The sequence below is a fragment of the Microplitis demolitor genome, chromosome 9 (genome assembly GCF_026212275.2).
Source record: "Microplitis demolitor isolate Queensland-Clemson2020A chromosome 9, iyMicDemo2.1a, whole genome shotgun sequence".
In the NCBI taxonomy this organism is placed as follows: Eukaryota; Metazoa; Arthropoda; class Insecta; order Hymenoptera; family Braconidae; genus Microplitis; species Microplitis demolitor.
In genome coordinates, this window is record NC_068553.1 from 7,056,346 (window position 1) to 7,082,981 (window position 26,636).

At 32.9% G+C, this 26,636-nt stretch overlaps 1 protein-coding gene across 1 annotated transcript; it reads left to right on the top strand.

Moving 5' to 3' along the window:
- The first annotated feature begins 8,606 nt into the window (after window positions 1-8,606).
- On the top strand, window positions 8,607-10,094 carry LOC103576407 (zinc finger BED domain-containing protein 4-like). The gene has a single exon (XM_014442666.1). The coding sequence runs from the start codon at window positions 8,607-8,609 to the stop codon at window positions 10,092-10,094; it is 1,488 nt and encodes a 495-aa protein (XP_014298152.1).
- The last annotated feature ends 16,542 nt before the right edge of the window (window positions 10,095-26,636 follow it).

Below are 26,636 nucleotides of genomic sequence, written 5' to 3' on the forward strand. Positions count from 1 at the left end.
AATGTTTTCGAGCTCTTTGAGGTCGAAAACAGCGGGAAGTTTTTGGGCTGGCCCGCAGGGTCAACCGACGCCCAGATTTTTTTTTTTATAGATTAGATTTTATTTCATTCATCAACTGTTTCTGTCAATCGAATCGTATATCTTTTTCTATTAAGCAGTCAAAATAAGAGTCTCTAAGCTGACTTATTTGTAACTAAGTAAGAATGTAAATCTATTAAATTTAGTATCCCTGGAACTATAAAGCTTACGGACTTAAAATTCAGCGGGAACGTTTGTTAGGTCATTTAGGTATCTCTTATAAAACGGTTTTGATAAACTTTACCCTTAACGAGCATTTGTGGTGGCGTCAAACGTTGATGTGCTTCCGTTTTTCAATATATACTTTACAGGGTTGAAACTTGGCTTGAAAGCTTATTATTTCATGTAGGCATCTCCCATCAACAGCTTCAATTAAATCAAACCCTATGAAGGTTTGTAGAGGCGTCTAAAGTTAATATGCTTCTATTTTTTAAATATATGTGCTACCAAGTCGAAATTCGGCCTGAATGTTTATTGACTCATGTTGGTATCCCCCATTAAATGACTATAATAAAATCGGCTCCAAAAAGGGTATGCGGGAGGGGGGAGGGTTAAAACGTTAATATACTCCCGTTTTTAAAATATATGTGTTACAAAGTTGAAATTCAGCGTGAACGTTCATTATGTCGTGTAGGTATCTCCTATGAAGCGGCTTTAATTAAATTTACTCCTAAAAAGGTTTGTGTGGAGGCGAAACGTTAATATGCTTCTGTTCTTTGAATATACGTTTTACAGAGTTGTAATTCGGTGTGAACATTGATTATGTCATCTAGGTATCCCCCCATTAAACGGCTCTAATAAAATCGGCTCCAAAGGGGAATGTAAAGGCGTTAAAATTTAGTATACTTTTTTTTATAACTTATGTATTACAGAGTTGAAATTTGGCATTAACATTAACTACATCATGTAGGTAAATCTAAAAAACAGATTTAATAAAATCGACTCGTAAGGGGTTTTTGGGAGCGTCAATCATTAATATGCTTCCGTTTTTTAAATATATACGTTACAGAGTTGAAATTCGGCATGAACGTTGACTATGTTCTATTGGTAACCCTCCTAAAACGTATTTAATAAAATCGATTCCTATGGGAGTCTTTGGGAGCGTCAAACATTAATATGCTCCCGTTTTTCAAATATATGTGTTGCAGAGTTTAGATTAGTTATGCAAATTAATTATGTCCTGTACTTATATTTTAAAATGGGTTGCAAACGTACTATATCAATTATTTATATACTTTTTAACTGGATTACTTTGATAAATATGTGTTGAAAAAAAATCAATAATTATAAGCCAATCAAAACATTAAGAACTTTCCCTTTTATTCGAAATCTGATGAGAACGCCGATTATATTTTTAACTCAAAAAAAAAATAAGCAAATAATTTTTTTTGTCCTATCGTTATGATTGTGGTGTTATTATTTCTAATTGCGTTGTATCATTAGTTCTATATAGCTTCTTACGATTATATTAATACGATTGCAGAGGGAGTTATAGGTCGAAGCCATAGTTATAGGAATAATTTTAATCAATAAAAAAAATACATTACTTAACTTTAATTTACGCCCAGTGAAGCGGGCGGGTAACGGCTAGTATATATATATATATATATATATATTAGGGTGGCCCAAAAAAACCGACAATTTTTTTTTTTTGATCCTCTTATGAAAATTTATTGGTTTACGATGTTTTAAGAAGCCTCTCCAAAAATCAGCTCGATAAAAAATGTTTAAGAGGTCGCTCACGAATTTTGAAAATATCAAAAATGATAGAAATTCGACTTTTTTATTTCAAATTTTTTTCTTTCTGATGGCAGCAATAGTTTATATTTGTTAAATTATGACTACGTTGAAAATTTAAGCCTAAAATTTAAATTTTTAAACCTCGCTCAAGAATTTTGAATGTTTCCGAGTACTGTCTTTTGAACGTTTTCGAGCGACCGTTAAATCTTAGTACTAAAGCTGCTCGATTTTTTCACCATCAATTGACATCACAGTGAACGAAAATATAACACGAGAAATAGAAATAATAAGTTATTTGCATACTTTCTTATTTTTTAATTCAACTTGTAGGTTTTTTCGCTTATTCAAAACTTACCAAATTTTATTGTTTAAAACTGTCATGTATATTTTTGGTTATGCAAAAGTTATATTTTACTGAAATGACAATATTTGAGTCATAAAAAATACAACAACTAATTCAAACTATCAATTACGAATTATCAGTTAATATTTAAAATTCTTGAGCGCCGTTCAAATATTCAAATTTTGGGCTGAAATTTTCAGCATAGTCATCAATTTACAAGTATAAACTATTGCTGCCACGAGAAAGAACAAATTTAGAAATTAAATATTCGAATTTCATTTATTTTCAATATTTTCAAAATTCGTGAGCGACCTCTTGAAAATTTTTTGTCTAACTAATTTTTGAAGAGGTTTCTTAAAACATCGTAAACTAACAAATTTTCATGCGAGATCGAAAAAAAAACCGACGATTTTTTTTCGATCTTACATGAAAATTTGTAAGTTTTCATTAATTTCATAACCTTCTCCAAAAATCAACACAATTAAAAATTTTTTAGAGGTCGCTCACGAATTTCAAAAATTCGAAAAATAATAAAAACTTGATTTTTTTTTCTCGTCGCAGCAGATTGTTATGTCCGGATTTAATTAGTTAATAATAATTAATTATTGGAAATGGTCGCGTGGGCCCTTAAGTGTGCGCTACCGGGCAAACAGGGTGATTTTCCTAGAGGATTAGCACTATATTTTATTTCTATTGCGAGAACTCGAACGATAAACCCCGCAGGGGTCTCCCTGTGTATCGATGCAGAATTTGGATTTTATACGTTAGAAAAATTGATAACTTCACCTACCTTTCGTTGTTAGACTGCTTACTTTAGAAGTTGACCTTCTCGACTTGTCGGACTGGAACTTCTGTGAACGGCTTCTGATGGTCTCTGGTCGAAAGATGATTTGGTCCAGGAAGAAGGGATTTGGTTCTTAATATTAGAAATAATCTAATATACAGATTTTCCCTAATGACAGATGTTTATTAAATAACTTCTCTATGGGCTCGCCGTACTCAGTTCACAAGATGTTAAATTGTTCTTAACAATAAGGTTCTCTTCTTTAACTTATATCTCTGGGATTTACACTTAACTATTAAACCTAAACTTATGGCTTTACACTTTGAATTTATTAAGTCTTTAGTTCACTCCAGTTCGGTCTGAATCTCCGACTTCAGCAATTCACTCGGACGAGAATTGCTATAAACACACTTAACAATTATTATAAAAATCACCCACGCCTCCTCGTGCTTTACGCAAGTGGTACTTCCCAGGTGGTGATTTTTGAAAAATAAAATATAATTTTGAAAAGACGATTTCAAATAGAACTTTAACAGTAACAAGCGACTTGCCACGCCTCCTCGAGTGCTATATTGAGACGATCTTCTCGTTGGATTTTATAGTATACTTTACTGTTTAGATTTTATTAATGAAAATGTACTAATCGGTTTGGAAGAAATAGAAATTAGGAAAAGAGGGTCACCTAAACGTAACACAACTTAGAACTGACGCGGGCCAGCAAGGAAGATACATTAACTTCTCAAGCGTCATAGGCTGCCACACCTTGGTGTTCGTTGTTTTTATTACCTCGGTTCGCGGTTCTGGAGGGAATAATTTAGAATATATAATTGGGTGAATCTAGAATACAGTCAAGTGTAATTCCCTGATTGGAGGAACGTTGACGATGTGCAACGAGGTGTTGGCCGAAGTTGCTGTCCCTAAAATTGTTAACGCTGCACTTTACAGCGAGCACGGCAAATAGGCCTCTTTAATATATACGGCAAGCCGGATATAACAAATATTTTATACACCAAAAATTATTAGGTCCCTTAAAGTTTTAATTCAAAATAGAAATTTTTAAAGGTCGCTTAAGAATTTCAAAAATTTTTAAGTTCAACACTTTTCATGTTCTTGAGCGACCTTCAAGTATTTATATTGACTTGATTCTGGATCTACTTTTTATCCATAATAAAATAATTGAAAATTTCTAACGAGACAAGAAAAAACTTCAAAATAGCATAAAAATTATAATTTTGTAATAAATGTATATTTTCGATTGAAATTTGAACGCTGCTAGTATTATCAGGTCTATTTAGTGACTTGGTTTTGATCATTGTAGAACCAAGCGATACGTTGATTTCATTGGTATAAGATACCGGGCGGTGAGCCAGTACCTTTGATAATGCGATACTGATTGCGTCTGAATAACAGTTTGATTGAGAGAACGAGGGTTAAGACGAGAGAGAAGGAGCACAAATCTCAAGAACAAGACAAAGAATGGGACATAACAAAAGGATTAGATACACCACGAGTATCTCGACAAGAAAAGATTTGAAGAAGATTTCATTAAAGGTAGACTTAAACAAAAAATTGAAGGAACGAGAAAATTTTATAAAGTTTTTAGTGATTTTCCGAAGGCTGTATTTTCGTGAAAAATGATCGTGAAAATTTTTTTCCAGAAAAACGAAAAAAAAAAAAGAAAAAAAACGCTAGTGAAACATAAAAAAAAGTAAAAAATTTCTTGTTTTATCTAGATTTTGGAAAAAAAATTTTTTTTTTTTTTATTTACCTCACATTAACTGGATTACCAACGCAAAAATGAAAGACAATCGAAAAAAAATTAATTTTTTCATTTTGGTAATGATTACACAAACTAAGGAACAAAACTTGTTCCTTTAATTGTTTTGTAAAACTTTGAGCAACCAGCCCGGACAAACGGTTCAATGGATCAATCTAAAAGTTTCCATGGTTTTTGAGGGTACATTAAGCTGTAAAATCAGCTGGTAACATTAACCTTTCCATCAATATTTGCAACGTAGCGATGAGGACTAAAAAACCAGAACATGACCATTTTTTGTGGGTTCTTCAAATTGATATTAAGGATAAAAAAAATTTTTTGTTTTTTTTTAATCGAAAATAGAGCTTGTAGTGAATTTATTCAAAGTTCTCAAACTGTCCTTTAAATTACTGTGCGACCTTTAGTTGCTGAGATATCAATAATCAAAGACAAAAGGATCCTTTTTCATTTGAAGGCTGATATCTCAGCAGCAAATTGTCGTACAGAGAAACAAAAAAAAAGCAAATTGTAGCTGAAGAAATTTGCTAAACAAACCATGAATTGGTTTTTTCGAAAAAAAATTTCCCGGCCCCGTAGACCTAAAAAACAAAACTAAAAAATTTAGAAAAACTTCGCCTTGACACATTTCTTATGATTCTGCAAAAACCTTCGCTTAGAAAATTATTTTGCTGATAAATCTTTAAACTAGAGATTTCAAATTTCAATTTGTTTTTTTTTTTTTTTTTGATACGATCATTTTTCACGGAAATACAGCTTTCCAAAAATCACTAAAATATTTATAAAATTTTCTCGTTCCTTCAATTTTTTGGATAAGTGTATTAATTTAATTTATTCCAGGCAGGAAACCGGAAAAATTAATTAAGTACATAGTTGTACGTCAGGTAAACATTACGTTTAAATTTACTGTCCGAAATAATGAAATTGGTAAATTAGAATTAATTGAAATAAACCGGATATCGACATAAAATAAATCCAGGCAGAGAGGCCGGAATTATTATACATAAGAATTAATTAATTAACTCCAGGCAGGTTTCTGGAGCTATTGCGCAGTAAATACTTTCAGGCAAGTCGTGGAATTCACATGCCGGAAATGTTTGTTATTCTAGTCATAATTGCTAGTCAATATAATATAATTTAAATGAAATAAATAGTACGAAATAAAATTACGCTCATGAAACTGATATGATAATACAGAGCCTGGTAGAACACAAGCGCAAGAACTCGCTCCTATTACATCTAGCCAAGCTGGCTATCTCCAAGGACCGAACTCTTCGTCAGCCAGTAGCCCAAAAGAAAGCGAAAGCCGAGATGCAACGCCGCATAGCAGAGGGAGATTTGGGTCTCAAGATAGTGATGAAGCGTGGCATGCCGATCATCATCAAGCGTCAACAGAATCTTCAGAATGTAGCAGAGAAAAATACACTGTATTAAACAGTACTATCAAACATTTCTTAATATACTACCAGAATATCCGAGGTACAAAGTCTAAATTAACCTTAGTATATTGTAATACAACATTTTTAGAATACAATATTTTTGTATTCACGGAAACGTGGCTTAACCCTTCAATATATTCCTCCGAAATATTTGACACTAACTTATATAATGTTTTCAGGTGTGACAGACGACAGGACTTCAGAATGTCTGGTGGTGGTGTTCTGATAGCATGTGATACCACAATAAATACTCAATTAATTAATTTTAATGATCTTTTATTACAATTTAATCAAGTAGAAATAGTGGGAGTCTCAATTACATAACATATCAAAATAACTATAATTGTACTTTATGTACCACCTTATTTGCATCATCATACCTACTCATACTTCCTTGAGGCCTTGTCTTCCCATCCATCCACAGATAGGGATGCAAACGATACATCGATTTTTTTTCAAACATCGATGTATCGTTCATAAACATCGATGTTTTAACATCGATGTTGAAACCCAAAACATCGACGATACATCGTTCTTCATGAGCGATGTTTTATGAACGATATTTTATCATAGCGCCATCTTCCGTCCCAGCTGTGATCTACAGCTACACACCTAACTGACACTCCAAAATGACAAAAATAATCGGTTATCCGTTGTATTTTGCGACCATTTAATTTACCGCGGCATTAGTCACAATCACAAATTCACAAGCGTTGATTTTTTTATTTAGCGTTTTGTTCCCTCTGCAGTACAAATAGGTACAAAGGCATCGTATCGCGATACGAAACGAAACGTAGTTGCTTCGCTCGTAGGCATGAGTCGTACTTGCAAAATCAAGTACCAGGGCTTGAAAGTACGTCCACCTTTAAAAACCAGCGCCAAAAATCAGGGTTCTAAATACTTTAAAGTATTTTTGTTTTCAAAGGAAAGTGATTTGTGTTTCTATGTACATAAGACACAATAGCCTTTAATAATAAGGTACGTTCAATACTATAAATACTTGCATAGGAATTTGTTCCGTGTAGCCATTTCACTAAGGAACAAAATCGCATTTGCGTATTTCGAAATGTTGCAAGTAGTGGAGTTAAATACTTTTAAAGACTTGCAAGTATTTCAGGTCGGCACTTTATCGCCATACTTTTAAGTGAATACCTGGTGTAGAATCCTGGTCGCGTAAATACGCACCATCGCTATTCACTCGCCTTCATCAATCGACGATCGACGGCCAATACGGCCATTGTTATTGTTTTGTTTGTTGTTTGACGCTCACCAAATTATATAGTAGTTTTAAACTAATAAGTGAAGTAAAATTATAGTTAACTGTGATAGTTAACTCAACTGTGAATTGCGAACGTAAGTATCTATTATTTCGATATGTAATACAATTGTAATCTATTTCATTTTTTATAGGTAAACGTTTACTTACTTATAGGTTATAATATCTTTGAGTTAGTTGTTTCTGTAATTGTATTTTTTGTCAGTTTCAAGATATTATCGTTAATATTATAATACTTAAGGTTACAGTCCTCCCGATTTCTAGTTGTTTTTATTAGATATTATTTTTCGAAAATTTGGTTACGAAAATAGTGATGGGATGTGTGTTGTATTTTTTTATTTTTTAGTTTTATATATTGTCCAATGTTTTTCTCATTTTCGATTATTTTGCACTTTGATGATATTTTTTATGCTCATAGAGAGGTGTTACTTAAATATTTTTCATTCTCCAACTTTTCAATATTTTCATTGATCACCCTATACTACAATATGAAAAATTTGCATATCAAATTGTGAAATAGTAAAAAACTGACATGACTTACTGACATTTCTAACAAATTTAAAATTAAAAACAACACAATAAAATAAAATTAATCAAACAACTAATAAGAATTAAGTTATATAAAATATTAACATGAAATGGAATTACTAATTAATTATTATTAATTAAATCTTAAAATTGATTTTCTTTACAGATACAATGCCACCTAATAAAAAAAAAGCAAAATTTGGAATTATTTCAAGCGAAACAACAATGACAAAGAAGCGATTTGTAAACTTTGCAATAAAAATTTGAAAACGTCAGGTAATACTTCTAATATACGGAGTCATCTAGAGACGGTACATCCAGAGTTTGATCAGGAGCTATTATTAGATGAGCCAGTTCAAAAGAAAACGAAAACCTGTGATGACATAAACGAAGAAGTTCGTACTGAACAACCCGTAACAAGTCCCAGCAGTACCAGCACTGCTACGGACATCGATTCCAATTATTTTCCTGATAGTGCCAGCTCTTTTAATAACAGCTCGAGTGTTACAACCACGAATACAATACAACTCGTATAAAAACAACAGCAAAATGTCAAAGAATTATTTAGAAATATTAAAAGCATATCAAATGTTGAAGGTAACAAACATAAAAACATCACCGAATCAATTGTGAATTTCATCATCATGGATCATAAACCTTTTTTAGTTGTAGAAGGAAAGGGATTTATACAACTAATGAAGGAAGTTGTGCCTTTATATAAAATACGTTCAAGAGAAACATTGAAAAAACGTATAGACGAAACATATGAGGCCATGTCAGAAGTTTTCAAGAAATATATAAAAGAAGCAGAACATTACTGCATAACTTATGACATATGGACTGAGACAATGCAAAATAAGTCATTAGTTGGAGTCACCATACACTTTTTAGAAAATTCAAAGCTTACTAGTGGATCTCTGGGAGTTTTTGAATTGCTTGACAAACATACAGCTGAATACGTACAAAAGAGACTTACAGATATTTTTCAACAATGGAATATCTCAATTGATAAAGTAACAGCTGTAGTAACTGATAATGACAGCATGGTTATGAAAGTGAATAAAGACATGTTTGGTGAAAAAAAAATAATACCTTGTTTTTCTCACACAGTGAATTTAGTTGTCATGAATTCATTGGATAAATCTAAAGTTGCATCTACGATCATAAGCAAAGAACGTGAAATTGTAAAATTCATAAAACGTAGTGTCAATGCCAGTGACGAACTGCGCAAAAAGCAAAGAGAGAATGAAACGAAGGAAGGCCAGATAAAGAAACTAATACTTGACGTTCGCACGCGTTGGAATTCAACATATTATATGTTGGAACGTTTTATGGACTTAGTTTCAATTATTGGCACGATATTGTTATGCCGTTCAGATGCACCACCGATGATAACTTCAAGTGAAGTAGGCTGTCTGCGCGAAATCATTCAACTTTTGCAACCCTTCGAAAGATTGACAAAAGAAATTTGTAGACAAAATTATATTACAGTGAGTAAAGTCATTCCTCTTATAAGTTGCGTACGGGGCATGCTGGAAAAATATTCACCATCATTTGAAAGCACCTTATCATTAAAAGCAGAAATTGAAAAGGAAGTTTCAAAGAGATTTGACAAACTAGAGCAATGTTCATCGTTGGCTATTGCTACGGCCTTAGATCCTCGTTTCAAACTAATTCATTTTAAAGATGCTGCTGCGAAGGGAAAAGTCATAAATTATATGAACAATTACTTAACGAATAACCTAACGAATATAGCAAACGATTCTTCTGACGAATCGGAAAAAGGCGATAATACTGAAGGAGACATATGGAGTTACTATAAAGTATTGACGCACAATAACATCAAAAATAAAACGAAAGATAAAACTAAAGCAGAAACAGAATTTCACATGTTCATGTCATCACCTGTTACTCTTATAAAAGGAGATGCGTTGGAGATGTGGAATGACATGAAGGGGTTATTTCCCGGGCTTCATAACCTAGCCATGATCTATTTGCCTATTGTGGCAACTTCGGTACCCAGTGAGCGGTTATTCTCAGAAGCTGGAGCTACAATCACCCAGGAGAGAAACCGTTTACTGGGCACCAGGTTGTCAAAATTGTTATTTTCAAATTCTGTATTGAAGAAATAGACATAAAATGATGTTTAAATAATACTTTTGTTTTTTTTTTTCTGTTAAAACGGTAAGTGTAAAAACAAAAACTTTCTAAAATAATATAAATATGTTCGATTATTGTACTTGCTTGTTTTATTTCTATTAACAATAATATTTATTCGATATATATATATATATAAATATATATATATATATATATATATATATATATATAAATGGTGATAAAAAACATCGGAAAAAAATCGATATATCGTTCATAAACGTCGATGTTTTCGACATCGATGTTTCACTTTTGAAAATATCGATGTTCTAATATTGATGTTTTTTAAGAGCGGTGTTGCATCCCTATTCGCATCATGAGTCGTGCAAAATCGATGTAAGTTTTCTCATCAACTGCTCCACTCTATACTGTTACATTTATGTATTTTATGCGTTCCACGTTTTTCGTTTTAGATCGTTTAAGCTTTCTCTTACACAAAATGGCATTTTTAGTAGATTTTATAAAGATCTAACGGTTGAATTTGTCCTCATGACGCAACTTTACGAAAATTAACATTTTCTATCTATTTGAGTTAAGTAGGTTCCAAAAATGCTATTCGTGAAAAAGTTTGTATATTTATTTATGTACATATATATATATATATATATATATATATATATATATATATATTAATACATATATACATATACATAAATACATGCGAAGCATCAGAGTGTGCTTTACGATCGAAAAATTGGTTATTTCATTCGCAGTGCAATGAAATTGTGAGTTAAACTATTAATGCATCAACTATCGGTTGCATGCGTTTCACGCTTATCGTTTTAGATCTTACAATTATTTTGATAGCTATTCAAAGCTTACAATTATAAATTTTCAGATCTGTCTGTAAGAAGTCCGTATTCTGTATGTGGTTTTAAATCTTCATAAGCCTCAGAGATATTATTTTACATTCGTGAGTCAGTTTTAAAAACGTGGTATATTTAAAAGTTTATTCAATTCGATCCTTATTTTCTGTTTTTTAACATTATCCGTGTGAAATTTTGAGATAGATTTTGAACACCTTGATATATCCTGATTATGTCTGAAATTGAAAAACGTTATATCTATCTAACAGTGATCTACCAAACTAGGGATTTATTTTTTACTGAAAAATTAAATTACGAAGCAAGTAAAAATCATGTTTTATAAAATTTATACTCAGAAATATCAAAATAAATTAGAGCTAGATCTATTTAAGTTAAAAATTGTAAATACATCTGCAGGTCTTAGTCGTCACATTCTTTCCATCTCCTTCATTAAATCTTCATTAAACAGTGTTTGTATATCTGACATTCAGCTGTAAGCTATATTCAGGAATGTAAGTCGTCCAAAAGTTAGTTTTAAAATGATTATAAAAATTTCATACCGAACAGACAAACAAATGAATACGAATTTTTATTAGGTTTTTGTAGGTAGATTTTTTTAAAAATCTAACTATTGTATTTGTCCTCATGGTCGATTTTTCAGTGAATGTTGTCACAACCTATAAAAATAAGTTGAGTAGAGTTCGAAAATACCATTCGTTGAAAAATTTATATATATATATATATATATATATATATATATATATATATATATATATATATATATATATATATATACAGTCCACGTCACTTGGATAGCCTCACCTATTTTTTTTCAATAACTGATTCTTTACTCGCTGATATATAAAATTATCTGTATGTTTTATATTACTTAATTAAGACAAAACAAAATATGTTGTTAGTGTTCGAAAAACAAAGCGAGAATATCATGAGGGGGACATGCCACTGGTCGGCAGTTCGTCACATGGATAACCTCAGTCAAATTTATTGCGCAAAGGAATTAATTTGTTTCATTTTCGTATTATTATGGTTCAATATTATAGCGAGGTGAATAAATTAAAATCGATTTAAAACACCAAAATTGGTGACTATATAAAATAGGGCGCAATAAAATGTTAAATATTGAAGAAATTAATAAAATTAATTTTTTACTTAATCAAAATTTTTTCCCATCTTGAAATCGCTAGAAGAGTGAATTGAAGTGCTAAAGTCATTAATAATTTCGTGTAAAACAATGAAAACTACTGAAAAAATTATAAAGGTCGAAAGAAATTCGCAACAACGCCAAGGGAACGTCGAATGATAATTTGCGCGGCATTTAATTCCATTAAGACTGTGAGGCAAATAGCGGGAGAAGTTGGAACAGCAGCATCTATTTCAACTGTGACAAGAGTGATAAGACGGGCAAAGCATCTAAAGAGAAAGAAATTGAAGAAAAAATCGGCTTTGAATCGAAAACACATATTAGCACGACTTTTATTTGCAAAATAACACATGGGTTGGATAGATAAATGGCTACAAGTAATTTTTTCAGATGAGATAAAATTTAATTTAGATGGGCCTGATGTATGTAACTATTACTTTTATGATCTGCGGGAGGAAGAAAAAATTTTGATTAAGAATCAGATATTGAAAAAAATAGGTGAGGATATCCAAGTGCCGCGGACTGTATTTTGCAAATAAAAGTCGTGCTAATATGTGTTTTTGATTCAAAGCCGATTTTTTCTTCAATTTCTTTCTCTTTAGATGCTTTGCCCGTCTTATCACTCTTGTCACAGTTGAAATAGATGCTGCTGTTCCAACTTCTCCCGCTATTTGCCTCACAGTCTTAATGGAATTAAATGCCGCGCAAATTATCATTCGACGTTCCCTTGGCGTTGTTGCGAATTTCTTTCGACCTTTATAATTTTTTCAGTAGTTTCCATTGTTTTACACGAAATTATTAATGACTTTAGCACTTCAATTCACTCTTCTAGCGATTTCAAGATGGGAAAACATTTTGATTAAGTAAAAAATTAATTTTATTAATTTCTTCAATATTTAACATTTTATTGCGCCCTATTTTATATAGTCACCAATTTTGGTGTTTTAAATCGATTTTAATTTATTCACCTCGCTATAATATTGAAACATAATAATACGAAAATGAAACAAATTAATTCCTTTGCGCAATAAATTTGACTGAGGTTATCCATGTGACGAACTGCCGACCAGTGGCATGTCCCCCTCATGATATTCTCGCTTTGTTTTTCGAACACTAACAACATATTTTGTTTTGTCTTAATTAAGTAATATAAAACATACAGATAATTTTATATATCAGCGAGTAAAGAATCAGTTATTGAAAAAAAATAGGTGAGGCTATCCAAGTGACGTGGACTGTATATACATTAGATTGTTGCAAATTAAGGGTCTATTTTATTTTTTAGATGAACATTGAAAAATCGAAAGGGTATGTTGAAATATGGTGACAGTTAAAATTTGAGCCCTTGTTATTGATATTTAGAGGCGGCTATTGATAATTTCCGATTTTTTATTTAGTTGCATGGTAAAAAATACATAACTTCCTAAAAAATCAAGATACAAAAAACGTCTTTTCCAACATCTTGTAGCAAATTTACTTATCTACAAAAAAGGAATTTTATCATTTCTGCATAAATTCAACCATTCACTAGATATCCGACTTCAAAGTTTGATACAATTCGAAGAACTTGTTTTTGCTCGTTCTGAATTTTATACCATGTTAACTAATGAGAATTCAGAAATTCTCAATACAATTATTTTATAGGAAATTGAATGCTTGACAAAAAAAAGTCTCTCATCATTTTCTGGATAAATTCATCTGTTCGAAAGTTATTAGAGCTCTAAGCATAGTTGGAGATCTTTTTACTTTTTTAGTAAGACTATCGGACTAATCATACAATGTCAGAGAATCTTTTTTGTATGTAATTTTATTTTCTACAAATTATCTTGAATAATTTTTTTTTTAATTCCTCATTCTCTTCTAGTTATTCACATTTTAATGTCAAGCTCTTAAAATCAATCAGAACACTTTTTTTAGGAGCTCGCCATTAAAATGTGAATAACTAGAAGAGAATGCAAAATTGAAAAAAAAATTTATTGAAGATAATTTGTAGAAAATAAAATTGCCTACAAAAAAGATTCTTTGACATTGTATGATTAGTCCGATAGTTTCACCGAAAAAGTAAAAAGATCTCCATATAATTATTATTGTTATCATAGATCTAAAGATGTGGCTGACGAAACTCAACATTATCGTAAAACTGTTAAAGAAGAATTATTGGAGCTAATGATAAAAAAAGACACTTGTGATGAAAAAACTCAATCATTAAGCACAAATCAAAGAGCAGAAGATTTGAATTATCTTTTCAGTCCAGAACGGGCTCTATCTGACAGCTTTGAGAGAATGTCAATTTTTTATGATTCACCGAGATATTTAGCTACATGTTAAAATGAAATCAATAGCTGTAAAAAAGAGCAAGTCATTCTGATAGAAGATAACCCTTTGCTTTGGTGGAATTCGAAACGCCATAAATGTCCATTGCTGTCTAGATTTGCAAGAAAATATTTGGCTATTTTAGCATCGAGTACGCCATCAGAGAGTTTTTTCGACAGCAGGAAATATATCTGCTAAGCGAAGCCGCTTGTTACCAGAAAATGCCAATTTACTAATATTTCTGTATCAAAATAGAGATATCATTGACGAATTCACTGAATCATTAAGTTAAAACAATATAATTAATTATAAATAATTTAAAAAATTGTAGTGAATTTTTTTTTATTTTCAGGCACGACGTATATCAACACACTTTCAAGATTCTGACCCGGCTCAACCAGCCTTTGAGAATGCTCAAATGTCTTTAGGTAATCATGCCCCTTTAAAATTAATTCAATCGGCACCAACTCGCTGGAACTCGGAATACGATACGCTCAAGCTCATAAAACGATTGCGGCAACCATTATCCGATATGCTTTCGCGAAGTACAAGTGTAACTGGATTGTCTGGCACTGACTGGAAGAGAATCAGTGACATTATTAAAATCTTAGATCCATCGCATGAGGCCACTAAAATTTTTTGTGGATCTAAATACCTGACAATCTCCATGATTGAGCCAATACTTCAAGGGGAAAAGGAAGCCTTCCAAATCTTGATTTCGATGATGAGACGAACGTTATTCTGAATAATTTTGATAGCGAAGGTAGTGATTACGATGACCACAATAATAATGGTAACAATAATCGTTTCAATATAGATGACATGGATGATGATGACGACTCAGAAATTCTAAGGTTTGAGAACCAATCTCAGAAGTCTATAGGATATAACTTTTCAAAAAATGTAATCCTTAGTTCAAAAATTAGGTTTTGTGAAATCGAAGAAGATACGTTGTATCGTAAGTGTACATTTCTTGATCCTCGTTATCGGGATTACTTTTTAACAGACGATAAGGTGAAGGATGAGATAAAAAAAACATTACGAATGAAATTCTCGCATACAATTATTCGAACAATGTTTTTGAAAAGGAATCTGAACCTGCTGAGAATCCTGTAACCGAACCCACCAAGTTTTGGGACTTCATGAGACAGCGACGAATTAATAAGGAAAAAACAGTAACTTTGCGCCTTGAGAAAGACATAGATCAAGAAGATTCAATACTTGTATTCCGCAGATATTGATCCTTGGGATGATCCTATTCAGTGGTGGAAAAAAAAAATCAATTAAATATCCTTTGTTATCAATGATGGCTAGACGTTATTTGCCAATTCCATCTACGTCTGTGGAAAGTGAGCGGCTTTTTTCTACTGCTGGGGACATTGTTGTGATGGTAGACCAGTTTGTGCGGACCAAGTTTGTTTCTTGTATGACTATTATTGTTTTATTCTTACGGCTATTTGTTTTCTTATATCTACTACTATACTAACCTATTGTACTTTAAATTACCACTATTTTTTATTACTATGACTTAATTACTAGAATAATTATTACTACTTATTACTACTTGTAATTTATAACTAGTATTATTATTTAGAACTATGACGAAAACCTAAAAACTATGGTGCTATTATAATTACTATTTGTACTTAAAACCTATTTATATAATACTTAATTACTACATGTTTACTTATGATCTACTTATTTACGATTGAACATTTATTTGTCTCTATTTCTTTTGGATATATTAAAAACTATCACTATAACTATTTTGACTTATTATTTACTATGGCTGTGTATTATTATTACTAATTTTTGGTGTGATAGTACAATTATACGAGTGTAAAGTGTGAGTGTAAAATACGCGCCGAGTGGAAATTGTTCTAAGTCCCGAGCCGACGAGAATCACAGGAAAAGGAAAGAAACATGAAAAATAATTCTATATAAATCGTTCAAAAGATTCAAGAGATTGAAAGAAATACAAAATAAGACAAAATATGTAAAAAAACAATGTGAGAGAGTTTAATTTAACTTAGTATTTTAATCGCGTATTCTTTCATTCTCTCTCCTTTCGCTCACGAGTGTGTGAGCCGCACGGCTAAGCTTCTCCGTATTTAGATGTTTACTCAAAGTCTTAAACACATTCTTTTCCTTTCCGAATCAATCTTTATATCTCGTTAAATTACATTTTTCAATTCTCACTAATATTAAAGCACAAAACTTAGAAGAAATTCAATCTCTTGAATAGTATTCCATCGTTTTTCTGTTTCCTTTGATTTTTGTCGGTTTGGACTTAAAATAATTTCTCGATCGCTACGCTTCAGAAAGCAACGCTAGAGGGCGATGAAATTTATCCTTTTCCGTATGTGTGACGGATGGCTCAGGTAATAAAAGCGCTCGGTAAAGCTCGTATTGGCAACTTAGTCTCCCGAGACGTTCTCTTGAGGAAGACCATTCCCTGGACAACATCTGGAACTTCGGCTACCTCGAGTCCGACCGGACCAAGGTAAGCGAAATTTTTATTCTCGGGGAGATTTAAGGGTCCCCACTCTGAGGCCTTCTGCCAAGGGGTGGTAAAACTAGCCGTGTAGGTGGGGGTTAGACGGAGACCATCCGCTTACCCTCAGGGAAGGAGAACTCGTGCAGGGCCGACGGGGAAGTCGACCAGACACCCCTGAAGCATCCGAGAGGGGGTAGACCCGCGTTACTAGTCCGCGTAATTTTGTGTGTGTGTGTGTGGGAATTGACCGCGTAACCGTGTGTACGTATTTAAAAATCATAATAAACCGTGATGAAGACCTTGCTTAAATAATTGGTAGTAGAACCAGGGCTCGAAGCCTATGTAAAGGTGTTGATTTGAATAAAATTTAAAGTATTATATTTAATAATGTCTGTCTTTTGAAAACCCCTTTTGTTTTTAACCCTGGACTCCGGCGAGCTAAACCGAGCAAAAAGGGGTAGTTTTGTATATTTTCTAATTTTGCTTTCTGGGATATTTTATGTTAACTTAAAATAATATTGGCTAATTATTAAATTCCTTGCATTTAGATATTGTTTATCTATTTACTGGTTTATCTTTTCTGGTTCTGGATGGTTCATTTTTCAACTTATCAAGTAATTAATAACTTTTAATTGGCAACTGAAATTAACCCCAGTTTTATCCGTTACATTGTGACTGAAAAACGGAATTCATTATCACCTGATAATGTTGCTCGGTTGTTATTTTTGAATAAAAATTTAACTCGCTATGTTTAATTGAATATTATAATGTAGAAATTTTAAATAGTGTAGCGTTGTTTTATTTAAAAATTTAAACAAACGAATTTCTTCGAAATCAGTTTTTAATTAGAAACGCTTTTTAGTTTATAATGATTTATATTGTTCAAAATAATATTAATTAATGTCAAAATCAATTTTAATAAAATAATAGATTTATTTCATTCTATTTTGTACGATTACTAAAATAGAATAATCTATTTAAGATTTAAATTATTTGAATAGTTCGAATTGTAGAGACACTGAAACTTCAACTTTCGGTGCTGGTATCATGAAAAATCTTTCAATTTAACAATTTAAATTAATTGAATTATAATAAAGACATAAATTTTTGACTTAAATTCTAATAATTCGAATAATATAATTGATTTTAAGCAACAAAATGATAGATTATTTAAAAAAATTTTCAGTTAATTGCAAATAACTTACGACTTGTGAGAAATATCGAAAATTCTCTCGAAGATAAGTTATAGTAAATAAAATGCTCTACAAAAAATGTATCATAAAATTTTGCGATAAATTTGATGGTTGCGTCAAAAAATTTAAAAAATGTAAAAATTTATCATCAATCTAACTTTAACTTTGAATAATTTTTAGAGAATTAAAAAGAGTTTGCTATCGTCATCGTCGTGTCGATTGGATTCGCCTCGTGAACCGGCTTCAATCTGTCCACTGAAATTGCGATTTGTCGTCCATGAAATTTGACGATCAAATATTTATCGTGTCGGTTTATTACACGATATGGACCTTCGTACAGCGCTGAAAAAAATGGTCCAACCTGGTTATTCCGTACTAGAACGTGACTGAAAGTACTGAGGTTCCTGAAACAGAAAACAGAATGCTTTCCGTGACGCGACATTTCGGCCGGTGCCAATGAATTAAAATGACGTTTTAGAGTATCGACAATGTGATGAGGTGCAGTTTTATTACTCGGAGTGAGTAACTCACCAGGCAAACGAATTAGCTCACCGTACACTAATTCAGCTGGGGTCGTCTGGATGTCGTCTTTCCAAGCAGCGCGTAAGCCAAGCAAAACGGCTGGTAATGCGTCGTACCCTGACTCTTGATGACACAAAAGTGCTGATTTGAGCCGACGATGTAGACGTTCGACGAGACCATTGGCTTGTGGATGATACGACGTTGTATGCAGGTATTTTATTCCATACATTTTTAATAACGACTGGAATAATGAAGATTTAACTTGCGGACCTTGGTCCGAGGTAATGCGTTTCGGTACTCCGTGGCGAGAAATCCAGTGCAGCGACAGTGCATGTGCTACCATCTCTGCAGTTCCATTGGATAACGGGACATCCTCAGGAAACCTCGTGAATCAGTCAATGATCATTGGGCATTGATTGAAGCCTCTTGACGTTTTTAAAGACACTAAGTCGATATGAATGTGCTCGAATCGTTCAGTTGGAGGTTTAAAACTGGCGATCAGCGATGACACGTGTCTCTGGATTTTATTCTTCTAGCAATCGATGCAAGATTTCGCCCATTCTCGGCAATCTTTATTAATCGACGGCCAGACGTATAGTTTAAAGATCATTTTCAATGATCCTTTAAAAAAAAAAAAAAAAAAAAAAATATATATATATATATATATATTTATTATTATTGAAATCTATTCTTTAGATGCTATAGAATATGACTTCACAATTTCTTAATCGAATTAGACGTCATATAATATAATAGACATCATGGAAGATTGCCAAATCGAAACTAGATAGGCAATTTCCCATGATAAGTGAACCTTTACTCCACCGTCCATCTTACGGTTTTAAATATATATTTATTATTATTGAAATCTATTCTTTAGATGCTATAGAATATGACTTCACAATTTCTTAATCGAATTAGACGTCATATAATATAATAGACATCATGGAAGATTGCCAAATCGAAACTAGATAGGCAATTTCCCATGATAGAATATGACTTCACAATTTCTTAATCGAATTAGACGTCATATAATATAATAGACATCATGGAAGATTGCCAAATCGAAACTAGATAGGCAATTTCCCATGATAGGTGAACCTTTACTCCACCGTCCATCTTACGGTTTTAAATAAAATATATATTTATTATTATTGAAATCTATTCTTTAGATGCTATAGAATATGACTTCACAATTTCTTAATCGAATTAGACGTCATATAATATAATAGACATCATGGAAGATTGCTGGGATGAGCTAGCGAGTGCAGTGAATTAAACACCTTCTTTCTCAGCGGCTCTGGAACGTAAGGTCGCATCGTACCTGATGCAATGTCACGGTACAATGCTAAACCATTGTCGAAATTGATTCGTCGAAGCTGCAACGCGGTTGTCTGTCGCAGTAGTTGTTGAAGCTCGAGATCTTGCTTCTGTGCATCGGCAAGTTCATCCGATGTAATTTCGTAAATCGCGTGTAGTTCTCGATCATAAGTCGACAATTTTTGGATCGACGGCTATAATTTCCGGCTAAAGAAAGCCAGCTGCTGCCAGTCATTGTTTATGCGTTGTTGGAGAACGGCACCGATCCCGATTTCTAATGCATCGGTAAAAACTGCCCAATTCACGTCGGTTCTTAGGTGCACGATGAGTGTTTCATCGGCGAGAGATCGTTTAGCGGCATCAAAGACGTTTTGCAGATCAGCTGTCCAATTGACAGGATGCGATCCTTTGATTTTCGGTGCTTCCAGTACTTTATTTAATGGTGCCAAAATTTCTGCAACGTTTTTAATGAACTTTCTATAGAAATTAATTGTGCCGAGGAATCCACGAAGTTCTTTAAAGGTTTTAGGAGGCTGGAGATTAACGATAGCCTCAACCTTTTCCGGCAATAGTTTGATGCTGTGTTCGTTGATTAAATAACCGAGGAATTCAACTTCGGTTTTGCCAAGCTGGCACTTCGGAACGTTTATTACTAGTCCGTAATCACGAAGACGTTGAAATAATATCTTGAGGTGTTCTAAATGCTCCTCTTCGTCTTTGGATGCGACTAGTATATCGTCGATATATGAAAATATGAAATCCAGATCACGGGTGATTTCGTCGATGAATGTCTGGAACGTCTGTGCTGCATTTTTGAGTCCAAAAGTCATGAATAAAAACTTAAATAAGCCAAATGGAGTGATAATAGCCGTTTTCTGGACATCTTCTGGAGCTACTCGAAGTTGGAGGAAAGCTTTGGTAAAATCAAAGACAGAAAAGATTCGTTTCCCATGTAAATACGCGACAAAATCATCCATATATCGAAGCGCATATTTATCAAGCACTTAAGTATATTTACCAAGCACTCTGCGATGGCTGACAAATGCCTTGCTCAATCATTTTACGGAACTCTTCTTGAGCAATTTTTAATTTATCAGGCGATAAGCGAAGAGCTTTGCTAGAAACAGATAGACCATCTACAGCCTTGATTTTGTCCAATGCTGTTATTGCGTGATAATAACCGGATGATGTCAAACCTGTAATTCCGTCGCGTAAGCATTTGCATTTGAGGTCAACTAGCAAGTCAAAATGACTCAAAAAATTGGCCCCAAGTATCAGTTTAGTGACATCGGCAACAATAAAATTTCACGTGAAATCTCGACACAGTCCGAGATTCAGCGTTCGTAATGATAAACTATAGGTTTCGATAATCGTGCTGTTGGCGGCATAAAGCTGATAACCAATGGAAGATGTTTGCGATTTCATCGAGCCGCGAGGAAAAACTGATGAATCAGAGCCAGTGTCCACGAGAAACTCGGTCCCAGTGACTTGATCTTTAATAAATAATCGGCGTGAAATCGATTGAGAATCACTCTCCGCCGCTAGTGATTCTCGTTGGCATTTCCCTGCCATTTACAGCGGGGTGCGCATGAACGGGCGTTTTTGCCATGCTTGTAATAATCCCAGCAATAGTCGAATTTTTTTAACTTCCTGAGGATGATGGTATTAGTATGCTCTGGATCGTGTACTTAGAAGTTGCTCCTGAGTAAGCATTTCGCTAACCTCGGCAGTCAATAGTGCAAGTTGCTTACGCAAAGCAGCGATTTCCTCTGCGGCGGATGCGTACGTTTTGAAATATAGAATATAAAAATAATATTTCAAATAATAATAATAATATCACCTGCACTTGAAATTATTTTATTTTCTTGTCACTCTCAGTTTCAGAGTCTGACATCACCCCTCAACAATGTCTTTAATTCGGTACAGTACTACCGAATGATTATCGATGACGCATGGCTCAGGAATGTGCAGCTGGGGTATCGGCTAAATCCTCGATGGTATTTCCGGTAACGAAAAGAAATTTATAGGCGGCACTGCAAGAAAAATTGATTGCAATTTTTTTTTCACAGCACGCGAAAACATTTATCACTATTCGATTCGCACTAAAGGTCCCTCGAATCAACACTGATGCGGCATAACGTCCATAAAATGCCCAGCAATGCACCAGTGGTGATAAAAATAATTGAAACTGCAGAATGATAACAAATCACGGCACTAATTAACTCAAAAATAAATTGACACAAAAATAAATGTGACGGAAAAATCAAGGTCTCGCCGGTTAATCGGCAACGCCACAAAACATTCCCGGCAAAATGACACGAGAACCCTTGAGATTTTATAAACTGTGTGACGCACGTGTTCGACGCTTCCCTTAAGAAGAGATCACGTCGAGATCACCAATTTACTGATTAAGGGTGTAACAGGGAAAATTTAATGAACATAAATAATTAAATTAATTTGAATTTGAATTTCGTTCCCGCCAATAACCGGCCAACGACCTCGTAAGTTACGAGTAGTGATGCGACTAGTCACCGCGTGTCGCATGGATCACTAAGGCCCGTCCGTTCGTCATTTCCTTAGTCTAAGAAAGTGGGAATAGGTTTCCGAAGAAGTGAAACGATATAATGGATTGCGGAACGAAAAATAGTGAGAGCGTTGTCCAGACGGCGAAAACACCGGACGAAAAATTTAAGATTTCCAGGTATATATATACGTCCGTTCACGCTTCAAGTGGAACGAGGCAATTTATTAATTAATAATCAACTGATTAATTAATTATTAGGCCTTTAGGCCGACAATTGCAATAAATAATAATTTAATAATTTACTAATGCGGATTGATCATTGACAGGTTAACAATTGGGTATTTCTTGTGGTGAAAGAGAGTGCGAGGGGAACCCGACCGGCGGAGAGAGAAAGAAAAAAAAACTAGAGGAATCAAGGAGACTACCGGATACCAATTACGACTAATCTTTGGTCATTGGAGTTTTCGCGAGGTAAAATTTATAATTAATAAAGGCCTCTGATTTAATTATTAGAGGGCCGAATTAATTATAAATACATTACTTAATATCTTTCTGCTGGTTTCGTGGAATTCGATTGGTAGCTCAAGGCCCGTCGGCTAGTTTAACCACGCTTCTCGTATTTTCCGTAAAACCTTTGCCGTGTACTCGTCGTTATGTCGTAACTCTAAATTTATTCTATTCGAGGCCTCTCGGTTGGAGTAAAATAAATTTTTCCGCGTAAATTATTCCATAATTAAATTAAATAATTTAATAAAAGTATTCAGGCCTGTCGGCCGCTCTAGACAAAAGTTGTCCGCGTTGTAAGATCGTAAATTCAGGCCTTGCGACGCCAATTCGCCGGCCGAATGTTCTAGTCAATTTTAACGTAATTCTAGTCGTAAATTTAGTTATAAAATATTTATAAAATAAGGTTAAAATAATTCTAGTTAAAGTTATAAAATCGAAAATCAGAATTTTGAGACGCTAGAAAATTACGGTAAAATTATGTCGAGTAAAAGTTCAGAACGGATTATTTTGTCAGTAAATTAAGTTGAGTATTGAAGTACGTAATAAGAATATTATCAGAAAATTTTGAGTAAATGAAATATATAGATTTTGGAAGCAAATGTTAAGGGAAATTTATCAGTGAAAAATCAATTAATCAATAATTGAATTAACACCAAAATTAATTAATTAATAAATATAAAATGAATTAAATAAATCAGTGAAAAGAAATAAGAATTAAATAATTGTGAATATTTTATACTGGAAGTTTTATTAGTGAAATTTTTATATTGAATTATCAAGTTTAGTAACTGAGTATAAGAAAGTTACGTCATGAAATAAAATAGAGTCTAAAGCAGAGTCAGTAAATTTTAAGTAGAGGAAAACTGTGTCTGTGATTTAGGTCCGGTGGACAGGTTAAGTTACTTTGAATAATTATACATCCAGGGGATGATTTTAAATTCAAATTAAGGTTTACCGTCCAGGGGACGAGATAATTTAACGTGGATGAGTGGGTGTGGAAAAACGTCCAAGGGACGAAAATTAGTTTGTCATAAGTTACCGTCCGGGAGACGAGAAAATATTAGTTTGTCATAAGGAAAATTAGTTTGTCATAAGTATATTAGTTTGCCATAAGAAATAATAATTGTCACAAGGTTAATGAAATTAAGCAAGGTGCTTAAAATAATAAAATTTGAATTAACATTATTTCAGCCTACTCTACGATTCCTCTTCTCACTCACAAAATATTACAAACGACCTTGAATAAATAATTAATTTAATTTAATTAAAATAAGATCCTACAACATCCGATTCTGGAAGGCCGAGTCCATCTTCCAGTGGCGCCCTATTATTCGTCTATGATATTAGGTGCGACCAGACTAGGCAAGAATAATCTCTCTGTCATAAGGGTAAAATTTAACTATATTAAAATAAATCATTTAAACCAACTGATAATGTTAAATAAATGTTTTATTTAACCAACGTAATTAACACAGTAAAAGGAAGTATACAAAATGAATATTGCTTGAATGCGTGTACTTAGTTCAGTGGTGTATCTTGTAATTGTCCAATGTCTGTACGAATGAGGTAGATACGAGTTTATAAAAATCGATATTCGGCGTAGATTGCCGAAAATGATCGATCGTAATTATTGTAGCAACGCTACATATATATATATATATATATATATATATATATATATATATATATATATATATATATATATATATATATATATATATATATATATATATATATATATATATATATTAGACTGGGCCAAAAAAAATCGACTATTTTTTTTATTTCGATACTGTGAAAATATTATTCCTGATGACCAAAAAAAATTATTGTGCAAGTTTGAGCCCTTAATATTGATATTTAGAGGTGTATCGTTATGGCTATTCGTTTTTTGAAAGAAATTTCATTTTTTACCCAAAACTCGTGAATTATTCATCTGAAAATTCAAGCAATGCACATTCTCAAAGGAAATTAAATTCCGTACAAAAAGTCACTCGTAGTAAATTGACTTAAAACGAGCCGTTTTCTTGTAACCTTGCCTTAAATATTGATTTGTTTTTTAAATTCTTTACTTTTATTTTGGATTTTTGTAACTACTAGAAATATTAAAATTATCTCTAGTCAAAATACATATTTTTAAAGAAATTTCATGTTCTACAAAAAAGGTCTCTTAAACTTTTTTGCGAAATTCACTCCTTCAAAAGTTACTCAAGGTTGAAGTTAAGTAAAAATGACTTAAATAACCTGAATAACTTTCGAAGAAATGAATTTAGCAAAAAATATCAAGAGACCTTTTTTGTAGAGCATGAATTTTCTTTTAAGAATATATATCTTGACTAGAAATAATTTTAATATTTTTAGTAGTTACAAAAATCCGAAATAAAAGTAAAGAATTTAAAAAACAAATCAATATTTAAGGCACGGTTACAAGAAAACGGTTCGTTTTAAGTCAATTTACTACGAGTGACTTTTTGTACGGAATTTAATTTTCTTTGAGAATGTGCATTGCTTAAATTTTTCAGATGAATGATTCACGAGTTTTGGGTAAAAAATGAAATTTCTGTCAAAAAACGGATAGTCATAACAATACACCTCTTAATATCAATATTAAGGTCTCAAACTTGCGCAATAATTTTTTTTGGTTATCAGGAATAATACTTTCACAGTATCGAAAGAAAAAAAAGTAGTCGATTTATTTGGCCTAGTCTAATATATATGTATATATATATATATTATATTGTTATGAGGTTATATTAATAAGTTAAAACGACAATTCATAATATATATCAAACAAGGGTTTATTAATATCTAAGTACAAAAATAAGCTCGATGCTTACTAACGAGCATCGTTGATTAGAAGTAACTTTTTATTATAATGTGTATGCACATATTCCCCTTGGATGAATTCATCTACCCCACCACTCAGGTCATGACATCAAGATATGCGTATTGCACTTATATCCAACACGCCCTCTCAATATGCACACAACTAGTATGTACAAAATCCAAAACAATGTAAACATTTTTCGTGACTTACACGACTTAATGGCTTGGTTAATACATCGGCAATCATATCTCCTGTAGGAATATGCTCCAATTGAAAAAGTTCATTTCTCATTGCGTCCCGAATGAAGTGATATCTGATGTCGATATGTTTTGTGCGTGCATGAAAAATTGGATAATTGGCAAGAAACTGTGCACCACGATTATGGACAAATACTGTTACTTCCGCGAACTTTTCAAGATCTAACTCCAACATCAAAGCCCTTAAATAGATAGCTTCTTTTACTGCTTCAGTTAGACTGATATATTCTGCCTCAGTTGACGACAATGCTACTGTGCGTTGTTTCTGAGACTTCCATGAAATAGCAGCTCCACCTAGTATAAACACATAGCCCGTGTAAGACCGACGATCTACAGTGCATCCGCCCCAATCAGCATCGGTGAACCCGACCAATGGTTTACTGGACTTCGTATACAAAAGCCCGAAATCTGAAGTGCCAGCAAGCTATCTCAACACTCTCTTAGCAGATATCCAGTGACATTTACGTGGTTCTTCAACAAACTGAGCTAGCCTGGACACAGTATTCGCAATATATGTACGTGTTTCTACAGATAAATACATAAGTGCCCCTATTAATTCTCTATATGGATAGTTTTCACATTTTTCACT